The sequence below is a fragment of the Zalophus californianus genome, chromosome 7 (assembly GCF_009762305.2).
Source record: "Zalophus californianus isolate mZalCal1 chromosome 7, mZalCal1.pri.v2, whole genome shotgun sequence".
Taxonomy (NCBI): Eukaryota; Metazoa; Chordata; class Mammalia; order Carnivora; family Otariidae; genus Zalophus; species Zalophus californianus.
In genome coordinates, this window is record NC_045601.1 from 117,816,882 (window position 1) to 117,830,002 (window position 13,121).

Below are 13,121 nucleotides of genomic sequence, written 5' to 3' on the forward strand. Positions count from 1 at the left end.
GAAGTTCCTGGTGTGGCCCAGAGAGCAAAGAGGTCCCACCCAGGCCACAGGTGTGCTCTTTAGTCAGTTTTCTGTCCCGTCAACAGGCCAGGTTAGAGCTATGGATGTCAGAGTGCGGTCCCTGGAACATCAGTATCGGCATCCCTGCCAACTCCTTAGAAATGTGCATTCTTGGAAAGCCTGTGTGGCTCAGTCAAGTTAAGCAATCCAGAGGAGTGGGGAAAAAAAAGCTAGAGGTATCACACTTGCTGATTTTAAACTATACTATAAAGCTATAATACTAAAAACAGTATGGTATTGACATGAAAATAGACACATGAACCAATAGAACTGAATCGCGAGGCCAGAATTAAACACCCGCATATACAGTCAACTAATATTCAAGGAGGGAGCCAAAAACATTCAATGGAGAAAGGATAATCTTTTTAACAAATTGTGCCGGGAAAACAAGATACAAACGTGCAGAACAATAATAATAGTAGGGGATTTTAACACCCCCCTTATAGCAAATCAACAAGGAAACAATAACTTTGAATGACACACTGGAACTAAGATATTTAACAGGTACATTCAGAAAGTTCCATCCTAAAACAGCAGAATACACATTCTTTTCAACTGCACATGGAATATTCTCCAGAATAGATCACATATTAGTCCACAAAGCAACTGTCAACCAATTCAAAAAGGTCAAAATCATACCATGAATCTTTTCTGACCACATGGCTAAGAAACTAGAACTCCACCATAAGAAAAAAATAGGGAAAGACCACAAATATGTAGAGGTTGAATAATAAGCTACTAAGCAATGAATGGGTCAGCCAGAAAATAAAAGAAAAAAAATTTAAAAATACATGGAAACAAATGAAAGTGAAAATACAATGTTCAAAACCTTTGAGATGCAGGAAAAGTGGTTCTAAGAAGGAAGTGTATAGCAATACAGGCCTACCTCAAGAAGCAAGAAAATTCTCAACTAAAAAAACCTAACCTTACACCTAAAGGAACTAGAAAAAGAACAACAAACAAAACCCAAAACCAGCAGAAGGAAGAAAATAATAAAGATTACAGCATAAATAAATTCTATAGAAACTAAAAAAAGACCCATGAAACCAGGAGCTGGTTCTTTGAAAAAAATCACTAAAATGGATAAACTTCTAGCCAAACTTATCAACAAAAAAAGAAAAGACCAAAATAAATAAAATTACAAATAAGAGAGAAAAAATAACAACCAATACCATAGAAATACAATCATAAGAGAATATTATGAAAAACTATATGCCAACAAATTGGACAACCTAGAAAAATGAATAAATTCCTACAAACATAACCTATCAAAACAGAAACAGGAAGAAATAGAATATTTGAACAGACTGATAACCAGTAAAGAAAATGAATCAGTAATCAAAAAACTAGCAACAAATGAAAGACCAGATGGCTTCGCTGGAAAATTTTACCAAACATTTAAAGAAGAGTTAATACCTTTAATTCTCAAGCTATTCCAAAAAATAGAAAAGGAAGAAAAACTTCCACGTTCATTCCATGAGGCCACCATTGCCCTGATATCAAAACCAGATAAAGACACTATGAAAGGGGCACCTGGGTGGCTCATTCAGTTAAGTATCTGCCTTTGGCTCAGGTCATGATCTCGGGGTCCCGAGACAGAGCTCCGTGTCAGGCTCTCTGCTCAGCAGGGAGTCTGCTTCTCCCTTTCCCTTTCTCCCTCCCTCTCTGATCTCTCTCGTTCTCACTCTGTCTCAAATTAAAAAAAAAAAAAAAGACACCATAAAAAAAAAAAAAAAGAGAGAACTTACAGGCTAATATCTCTGATGAACATAGATGCAAAAGTCCTCAATAAAATACTAGCAAACCAAATCCAACAATACATTAAAAAAATTATTCACCATGATCAAGTGGGATTTATTCCTGGGTTGCAAGGGTGGTTCAATATTTGCAAATAAATCAGAGTGATACATCACATCGTGAGATAAAGCATAAGAATGATCATTTCAATAGATGGAGAAAAAGCATCTGATGAAGTGCAACATCCATTCATGATTAAAAACCCTCAGCAAAGTAGGTTTAGAGGGAACATACCTCAACATAATAACTCAAAATAATAAACTCAACATAATAAAGGCCATATGTGAAAAACTCACAGCTAACATCATCCTCAATGGGGAAAACCTGGGAGCTTTTCCCTTAAGGTCAGGAACAAGGCAACGATGTCTACTCACCACTTTTATTCAACATAGCACTGGAAGGGGCGCCTGGGTGGCTCAGATGGTTAAGCGTCTGCCTTCGGCTTGGGTCATGATCCCAGGGTCCTGGGATCGAGCCCTGCATCGGGCTTCCTGATGAGCAGGGAGTCTGCTTCTCCCTCTCCCTCTGCCTGCCATTCCCCCTTCCTGTACTCTCTCTGTCAAAATAAATAAAATCTTAAAAAAAACAAACAAACATAGTACTGGAAGTCCTAGCCACAGCAATCAGAAAACAAAAAGGAATAAAAGACATCCAAACTGGTAAAGAAGTAACACTTTCACTATTTGCAGATGACATGACAGTATATATGGAAAACCCAAGGACTCCATGAAAAAATGGCTAGAACTGATAAAAGAATTCAGTAAGGTCACAGTATACAAAATCAATATGCCAAAATCTGTTTTATTTCTATAGATCAATAATGAAGCAGCAGGAGAAACTAAGAAAACAATCTCATTTACAATTGTACCCAAAATAATAAGATACCTAGGAATAAACCTAACCAAAGAGGTAAAAGACCTGTACTCTGAAAACTATAAAACACTGATGAAAGAAATTGAAGGTGACAGAAATGGAAAGACATTCCATGCTTATGGATTATAAGAAAAAATATTGTTAAAATGTCTATACTACCCAAAGCAATCTACACATTTAATGCAATTCTTATCAAAATAACAACAGCATTTTTCACAGAACTAGAACACACAATCCAAAAATTTGTATGGAACCATAAAAGACCTTGAATAGCCAAAACAATCTTGAAGAAGAAAAGTAAATCTGGAGGCATCACGATTCTGGATTTTAAGTTATATTACAAAGCTCCAGTAATCAAAACACTATGGTACTGGCCAAAAATAGACACATAGATCAATGGAACAGAGTAGAAAACCCAGAAATAATAATATAATAATACTGTCAATTCAACTTTGACAAAGCAAAAGGAATATCCAGTAGAATAAAGACAGTCTCTTCAACAAATGGTGTTGGGAAAACTGGACATTTACATGCAAAAGAATGAAATTGGACCACTTTCTTACACCACACACAAAAATAAATTCAAAATAGTTTGAAGTCCTAAATGTGAGACCTGAAACCATAAAAATTGTAGAAGTGAACACAGGCAATAACTTCTTTGACATCAGCTATAGCAACATTTTTCTAGATATGTCTCCCGAGGCAAGGGAAACAAAAGCAAACAAACTATTGGGACTACATCAAAATAAAAATCTTCTGCACAGCAAAGGAAACAATCAACAAAACTAAAAGGCAACCTATGGAATGGCAGAAGATATTTGCAAATGACATATCTGATAAAGGGTTAGTATCAAAAATATATAAAAAAACTTATAAAACTCAACAACCAAAAAACAAATAATCCAATTAAAAATGGGCAGAAGACATGAAAAGACATTTTTCCAAAGAAGACATACAGATGGTCAACAGACACGTGAAAAATTCTTCATCATTAATCATCATCAGGGAAATGCAAATCAAAACTACTGTGAGATATCACCTCATACCTGTCAGAATGGCTAAAATCAAAAAGAGAAGAAATAGCAGGTATTGGTGAGACTGGAGAAAAAGGAGCACTGGTGCACCGTTGCTGGGAATGCAAACTCGTGCAATCACTGTGGAAAACAGAATGGAGATTCCTCAAAAAGTGAAAAATAGAAACTACCTTATGATCCAGCTATTACATTACTGGGTATTTACCCAAAGGATACTAAAATACTAATTCAAATGGATATGTGCACCCCTATGTTTATAGCAACATTATTTACAATAGCCAAATTATGGAAGCAGCCCACATGTCCATCAACTGATGAATGGATAAAGAAGTGGAATAACAATGGAATGTTATTGAGCCATAAAAAAGAATGAGATATTGCCATTTGCAAGGACATGGATGGTGCTAGATTATATTATGCTAAGTGAAATAAGTCAGTCAGAGAAAGACAAATACCATATTATTTCACTCATATGTGGAATTTAAAAAACAAAACAAAAGAGGAAAGGGGGGAAAAGGAGAGAAAAGAGAGACAAACCAAGAAACAGACTTAATTATAGAGAACAAACTGATGGTGGTGGGTGGGAGGGTGGGTAAAATAGGTGTTGGGGATTAAGGAGTGCCCTTGCTGTCATGAGCACAAGGTGTTGTATGGAAGTATTGAATCAGTATATTGTACACCAGGAACTAATATAACACTGTATTTTAACCAACTGGAATTAAAATGAAACCTTAAAAAACATGAAGAACAATAAAATTATACCTCTATCTCACACAGCTCACAAAAATTAACTTGAAATGGATCATAGATTTAAACATAAAACCTGATACCATAAAAATCTTAGAAGAAAACGTAGAGAAGAAGCTCCTCAATGCTGGTCTTGGCATTGATTTTCCGGACATGACACCAAAAGCACAAATAACAAAAACAAAAATCAACAGGTTGGACTACATCAAATTTAAAGGCTTCTGCACATCAACAGAAACAATTAACAAAGGGAAAAGACAACCCATGGAATGGGAAAAACTTTTTGCAAACCATATATTAGACAATGAGTTAATATCCAAAATATATAAAGAACTCATACAATTCCATAACAAAAAAGAATCTGATTACAAATTTGGCAGAGGAACTGAATAGATATTTTTCCAAAGAAGACATCCAAGTGCTCAACAGGTACATGAAAAGTGGTCAACATCACTAATCATCAAGAGAAATGCAATCAAAACCACAATGAGATATCCCCTCATACCTGCTAGAATGGCTATGATCAAGAACAAAATGTAAGTGTTGGCAAGGATATGGAGAAAAGGGAACCCCTGTACACTGTTAGTGGGAATGTAAATTGGCTCAACCACTATGGAAAACAACGTTGAGGTTCATCAAAATATTAAAAATAGACCTACCATATGATGCAGCAATTCCATTCTGGGTATATATCCAAAGGAAATTAAAACAGGATATCAAAAAATACATATACGTTCATGTTTATTGCAACATTATTCACAACAGCCAAGGTACAGAAACAAACTAATTGCCCATACCAATGGATGAATTGATAAAGAGGATGTCACACACACACACACACACACACACAGGATATATTCTTCAACAGAAAGGAGGACATCGTGCCATTTGCAAAAACACGAGCATAAGCTGAATGAGTAAGTCTGACAGGGGAAGACAAGTACTGTATGGTATCATTTATATGTGGAATCTGGAAAGCCAAATTTATTTTAAAAAGAAAGTAAAATGGGGGTTACTAGGGAATTGTGGGTGGGGGGATAGGGCAGGTGCTATTCAAAGGTACATATTTACAAGTAGTAAATAAGTCCTAGAGATCTAATGCATAGTATAGTGAATATAGACAACAATATTGTATGACAGTCACCAAACTTGCCAAGAGACTAGAACTTCATGGTTACAACCACAGGAAAGGATCATTATGTAATGTCATAGAGGTTCTAATTATTGCTACAATGGCAATCATATTATAATATACTAATGTACCAAATTGACATGTTGAACACCTTGAATTTGTACAATATGTAAATATATTTAATAAAAATATTTTCATAAAATAGCTAATCACAAGATCTTTCTAAACAATAACAGGCCAAGAGGAAGGGGAGGGATAAGGAAGGTTCCCTACATCTAAATAAAAGGAACTTAGTTGTTCATGACACAGATTCTGCCCATCCAGTGCGGAGGAGTGTGGCTTTGTGTAAGAAGGGAAAGCCCAACACCTGCTGATGTTTTTTTCTTATCTCTTTCAGTGGACAGCTCTGGAAAAATCAGTAAGTTTGGATCATTTCTTTGCCTTACCTATTTCTGTGTCTAGGACCTTTGAGTTTTTGTTACCCAATTTTTTTGTATTTCATGTTCTTCTACCTTAGAGTAGTCAATATTTCTTAAATAAGTTATTTTCTCATACTTTGATTTCTTCTTTACTATTTCCCTTTTGGAACAAAATATAATGGTCTTGTCTCATAATTCTGGTGATTTTCTACCAAAGATTATTGGTAGCAAGAATTCCCAGCTAGTTTATCACAAGGGAGCCTGTTTTCCTTGTGCTATCATCTGACAATGGATAATTTTCACTAAAAAAAGAAAATCACCTAAAATTGACAAAAAGAGTAAGTGTCAGGACAAGATGGTGATTTTGATAATTGGCCAACATTACATATTTTTCCAACTGATCTAAAGGGGAGTGGGTAAAAAACTGACTTATGAGAGAACAATGAAAGTAGGAAATGCAATAGTTTGAAATTTAGTAGAATAGATATTACCTACGCAAGGATTCTATCATGCATTAACAAATGGTATCCTAAAGAAACCTGTCTCTGTAAAGTAGGATGTGGAGCGTTGGCCAGCAGCACTCCTGAGGATGAAACAGAGGGTTTTATAGTACTTGGAGATGCTGCTTCTGCATTCACCTACAAAGGGTATTATTATTGGGAGTGGGATTTTCCTTGAGTTAGAAAATTCCCACTGATCGATCTTTTGTGTTTTATTTTTAGCACTATCTCCTATGGGTAAGTTATTCTCAACTGTGATATTTTACATTGTTTATATTTTCTGGTTTTGCTGTTTCCACTCCCAAAATAGAGACTTGTGTTTCTAAGGACATTTTCAATGTTCCTATTCTCCAGAATCTTCTAATATTTTAAATAACTCTTTTGGAGAGACAGCTGTAGAGGAGATGAAGTTCATACAAAAGGATGCCATAATCTCTGGCCATCTTCTAGGCTCTGAAAAAGAATCTCCTTTCTAACTCCCAGCAAACTATAATGAAAGAAAGATTGGTTTCTAAGTTTTGTGAGTTTTTGCTGCTAATTTAGAACTCTTTTTGTGGTTATAAGTGAAGGTCCACTGAATCATATTACCAGAAAAAATAACTAGTTAAGAAAAAACTTTATTTTCTCTTGCCTTCTAAGTAACTTTACTTTTGAGGAATAGTAGGTATTGAGCCCTTCTATATACTGTGCACTGTGCTAGGCATTTTCAAAAACATTATCTCTTATTCTTAGCCTGTCTGCTAGCTATTGTTATTACCCACTTTACAGATCAGTAAATTTGCTCACACTTGCCCAAGGTTAAAGAGTTGGTAAACAGCATTGTCAGGATCTAAGTCCAGGACTTCCTGTCTCGGAAGTACATACTCTTTCCACGCCAACACGTTGCCTTCTATACTGAACCACAGAGGCCTTTTTTGTGATTAGTCCTGAAACCATATCTATAAATAAAATGTTTGTCAATACAAATATACATCCACTAGAGAAGATATATAATTAAATGTACACAAAAGAATAGTTTTAAAAATAAAAGACATCCTATTTAGATTAATGTTTGGCTTTTAACTGTTATCTAAATTCAGATTTCCCATCAGGATTATTTAATGCCTCAGCTCTTCAAGAAAATCATATGAAACAGAATAATAATTCTTAAAACTCTATAAATATACAACCATAAGAAGCAAGTAAAACTTAAATTTAGTAAGATATATTTCAAGCATCTTGAACTTTCCAAACACTAACAAACACAAAATGCATCTTTATATTTAATTGTTCTTCTTTCTCAGTTCACACTAAGAGAGTGGGTTTGTGAGTGGCAGGAGGGGAAGTTGAAAGGGATAATTGTTTTCTTTGCATTCACAGTACAAAAAATAATACACATTCAGAGCAGTCGTGATGTATCTGCCTCTCTCAAATGACCTCCCCACATGGGGAAAGTGATAAGAGTGTGTATGTTTTCTTTACAAAAAGAAAGAGGGCTTTGGGAAGGCATCATAGGCTAAGGCCCTCCCTGGAAGTGAATTCATTTTCAATGACTATGGTTTTTTTAAATTGCCAGGAAAAAAGTCAGTTCAACCTTTTAAAACTTTTTCTTGTAAGATATATTCTTGTTGACAATATTTCAAACATATTCTTCCCAGTTGATATTTTTAGCAAAAAGAGATTAAGGTTTAATTCATTGTTCAAAGAAAGATATAAGACAGATCAGCTCATCAAACTTCATAACCCTTTCAAGTTAAGTCTCTTAATTTCTCATCTCCACGTATGATTTTTTTAAAAATGTTAAATCAGGGACTGAGATCTACAATGAGTCATCCCTCTAATGCTTAACAGATCTTTATGGTCTAGATCTGAGTGTGCTCTCCCTGACAGCCACTGGGTTAAGAACTTCATAGGAATCATTTTCTAATAAGGCCCATAGTCTAGTTATTTTAAGTATCATATAATTAGAATTATTACTCTGATAGCTAACTCATGATATCTTTTAGCTTTAACAAAAATTAATCTAGCTTAAAATCTTTAAGTAGCCTGAATACATTATAATGATTGCCAAGGTCTTGATTAAATATTTCCCTTATAATTAGAATTTTGCCATATAGCCTACTGTGTGCAATAAATGGACTTTCAGCCAGGGCTTACAAATCTTTATATTATAAAGATTATGAGATCCCAGGGGAAAAAAAGATTTGTGCACTATCTGGAAATTTGAGAGAAGGGAAGGAAGAACTTAGGATTTGGTGGAATAATAATTTGTAGCTTACTTCTACAATGCAGTTAAGTTCAAGATGGAAAATATACAGCAAAGATATTAAAACAACCAAGGATATGAAGATACTATTAGAAGTGACTAGACGTATTTTTTAGTTTGGTGGGAAAAAGAATAAAAGTCTTTAAAATCCTATAAAATGAGGAAAAGTGTAGCTAGAATAAACATTGTTTCTCTAAATCCTAGAATACTTACCTTTGATTAACAAAATCTATATAATTTAGGAGGTAAAGTTAGCTTAAAAATGGGTCCTGCAGTAGTATACACAGTAGTAAATATGAAAAAAATTATTCCCAAGAGACGGTAAAACTAAAAATATTCATATATTATGAAAAGTCAGCTTGTTTAGGAGCACATTCCACCAAATTTGTAAGGTTGGAAGCTTCAGTGGAAAAACATGCTCTTCTCCACACCACACCACATCCTCCCAGAAAACAAGTGTCCACTGGTAGTACTGTCAGATTTCAAAATATTCTGAACTCTCTTTTTAAGTACAAAAATGCTTAGGATATATTACTACTGATTTTCATTAGTAAATTGGAAGTGGGTTTATCTAGAATAAAATGTCTTATTAAATAATCATTAGGGAGGAAAAAATACACAAAAGGTTCAGAAAGCATTATTGTAAGGTTCTTAATGTTATTTTTAAGATACCTACAGCATCTCTTTTGATTCATAGTTACCTTCTTACCTAATGCAGGTGTGTCTCACCTTCTGCAACTTGTAATTCGGTTATGTGGGCATCAATATTTCAGACATCAAACCCTAAACATACCAAAAGGCTATTTCTATGAAAAAAAATGTTAATTTTTAAGCAAGAAATCTTCCTGTAAAACAATTAACCATTCCTCTAAAGAATTGGATTGGAACTAAGAATGTCTTTTCTTGACAGATCAGAAAATTTTTGCCTGTATGATCTCATTTAGTAGTAGTAATAGCCAATATTTATTGGACTACTTACTATGCTCCATGCACTGCATTAAGTGCTTTACTTAGATAATATTATTTAATTCTCATAACACCTCTGTGAAGTAGCTACTACTATTGCACCCATTTTACAGATAACAAAGTACAGTTTGCTAAGTAAGCTCACCTGGCTAGTTAGGTATGAAGCAAGGATTTGAACCAGTCTGTCTGTATAAGCGATGGTCCTTAACATTTGTCTAGAATCCTTAAATAATTCTACAAAGTCGGCAGAGCAAACCAAATATAACGAAGGTGAGTCTTTGGGATTTACCCAAATAAACCCAGCTAGCAAGAATACTAAACCCAAGTGTTCTGATTCAGCTTTTAAATTCAGTATTCTTTCTACTACATTAAATATTTAAATAGGTTTTCTTAAAGGAAGGTATGCTACTGCTCATAGCAAGAACCCACAGAATTCTTCCTGGTAACATTTTTTTTCTTAATCAGGGAACCAAATCACTAAAACAAGAAAAAAGAAAGCAGAAGCTAAAAATTTCAGTTTGGGGGGCACCTGGGTGGCTCAGTCGTTAAGTGTCTGTCTTCGGCTCAGGTCATGATCCCAGGGTCCTGGTATCAAGCCCCACATCAGGCTCCCTGCTCAGTGGGAAGCCTGCTTCTCCCTCTCCCACTCCCCCTGTTTGTGTTCCTTCTCTCGCTGTCTCTCTCTCTGTCAAATAAATAAAATCTTAAAAAAAAATTAAATTAAAATTAAAATTAAAAATTCAGGTTTTATTAGATCACACAGAAATTGAGACATAGTAAAGCTGACTTACCTAAACATGGAAAAAGGGACCAGAAATTTTTGCAAAGTGAGTTTGCAGGTATCATAAGGAGCAGTCTAAGCCATTGGTTAAGAATGAACTCTGAAGTCTGACTTTTCAGGTTCAAATCCCAGCTCCACCATTTACTGACTCCAAGGCATATTCACATTCATTTAAACTTTCTGTACCTCAGTTTCTTCATCTGTAAAATGGGGATAATAATAGCACCTGCCCTATATGGTTGTTGTGAGGATTAAATGAGTTAATACTTTACATAAAATGCTCAGAACAGTGAGCGCCTGATATATGATAAGCACCCAGTGATTACCAGCTAGTACTATTAATACTTTTGAATAATGAGACATTCTTATATTCAACATCCAAAGCATATTTTGAGTTTTTTCCATTTTAAGAAACAATTATTGCTTTTTTGCACAATTTTTTTCTAAAAATAAATTCCATTTCTTTTCAGAATACATCCTCCTTTAGCTATTAAGCATTAATCTTCAGCCATAATGTACTGAATGTATGCCAGCCAGTTCATTTGTAATACATTTTACCTCTTCTTTCAATAATCTTCCAATTTATTGAAGAGAGTCTGGAATATTATCAATACTCATATAATTTTAAATGTAGAGTTCCATCATTTTATATTTTCAGGAAATCTCAAGTTATCTCCAGTTTTTCAGTTTTAAGACAAAAAATAAACCAATATCAGGGGAAAAAGTAGGAATAAAGAGAAAGTACTCGATATCTAAATTGTGCACTTTTGTTGTGTGCTCAGTTATATTTCCAGGTTACATGGATGCAGAACTTGCAAAAAAATCAGATTTCAAGGCCAAGTTTCTAAAAAATGGAGCCACTATAAAGTCTGAGAGCAGCCAAGAAGAAAACAAGAAAACATTAAAGAAAGAAATCACAGATTCTGATGAATCCTTGACATCAAGGCACAAACCAGAGTCAAAAAGCAAAGCAAAAGGCACTGAGTTGGAGAAAAGCAAGATAGGAATGGAGGTCAGGGAAACGGAGAGTGACACCAGGATACTAAAAGAGGAAGACCAAGTAAAGGTGAGTGACATGGGAATACCACAAGAACAGGAGGCCCAAGTAGAGATGAATGATACTGGAATACCACAAGAACAGGAAGACCAAGTAAAGAAGAGTGAGTCTGGAATACCACAGGGACAGGGATCCCAAGTAAAGAAGAGTGAGTCTGGAATAAGACAAGGACAGGGATCTCAAGTAAAGAAGAGTGAGTCTGCAATAAGACAAGGATAGGGATCTCGAGTAAAGAGTGACACCAGAATACCAGAAGGCCAGGAGTCCCAGGTAGAGAATAGTGAAGCTGGAATACCCCAAGGACAGAAGTCCCCAGTAGACAATAGTGAGTCTGAATTACCACAAGTTCAAGGGACTCGAGTAAAGAGAGAGAATTCTGAGGATCAAGGAAAGCAGGGAGATGCAAGGAAGAAGACAGATACAGAAGAAAATGATGCTATGAAGAAAAGTGATGAAGGAAAGCGCGAAGTTAAAGGAAAGAAAAAAATCAGAACTTAAGAGTAAAAAAAAAGTTCAGTAAGGAGCAAAGACAAGTAAGGGAAGAAAGTACAACAAAAAGATGGAAAGAGTAAGGGCAAATAAAATGAAAGTTCATAAGTCAACTGATTATTATGATTCCCATCCTCCAGATACAAGTCACAACCCAGTTATTGCTTAAATGGATCATAATTATAGAATCCCTTTAATTTATACATCTACAGAATGTCTACTATAAACGTTTCACCATTTTTAGTCCTCTTGGCCACAAATCTCAGCTTCCAATTCTTTGTTTTCTAAGTTGATACTTTTATGCCTTAGTGAAGAAACTGGATACTTTCTGAAATAAAACATTTTGACTAAAAAAATGTATAATTTCCTTCTACAACTTTTAACTCAGTGACAGCCTAACCAATCAATCAATCAAAGCTCCTCATGGTAGGCTAAATGTTCATAAGGCACTGTTCTAGCAATAAGGGGTACAGAAAAATATATCTGACTCCCTGCAATAAAATAGCTTTTAACACATATAGTGATATGTGTACACAGAACAATTTTTTAAAAGAAAAATCTGTCAAAATGTAGTTTAGATGGATGGTATGAGTTAGCAACCTCTTGGGATGAGAATATAAAGGGGATATCTTCCTGGGGAAGGGAATGGTGGTATATGTGTCTTAAAAGATGGATAAGATTGACACACTGAGTGAGGTAGCAAGAGTACAAAAAAGGCAAAGGAATTCAAGACTGCCACACTGTGCTCTAGAAGAAGTAAGCAATTTTACTGTTGCAGTAGGCTCATGACTGCACTCTGGAGTATAATTTTGAAAAGGAGGGTTAGAAGAAGATTCTGAAGGAATATGAAAAACAAACCAGGAATTTATATTTTATTCAGGCAACTGGGAAGTCTTCTAGGGTATTTGTGAAGGAGAGTTAGGTGCATAAGTTTGCAGTACCAAAGTGTTCATCTTGTAATTGTACAAAATAGACTGAAGAGAAACATCGTAAGTAGTAAATCTAGCGAAGAGGTGTTGGA

The 13,121-nt window shown here is 35.0% G+C and overlaps 1 protein-coding gene across 1 annotated transcript in view; it reads left to right on the plus strand.

Moving 5' to 3' along the window:
- Nucleotides 1-12,434, plus strand: part of TSBP1 (testis expressed basic protein 1) — a 77,020-nt gene extending 64,586 nt beyond the window's left edge. The window contains 2 exon segments of the mRNA XM_027602859.1: nt 11,349-12,091; nt 12,093-12,434. Of these exon segments, the coding sequence (XP_027458660.1) occupies nt 11,349-12,091; nt 12,093-12,269 (920 nt within the window). The 3' untranslated portion in view covers nt 12,270-12,434.
- The last annotated feature ends 687 nt before the right edge of the window (nt 12,435-13,121 follow it).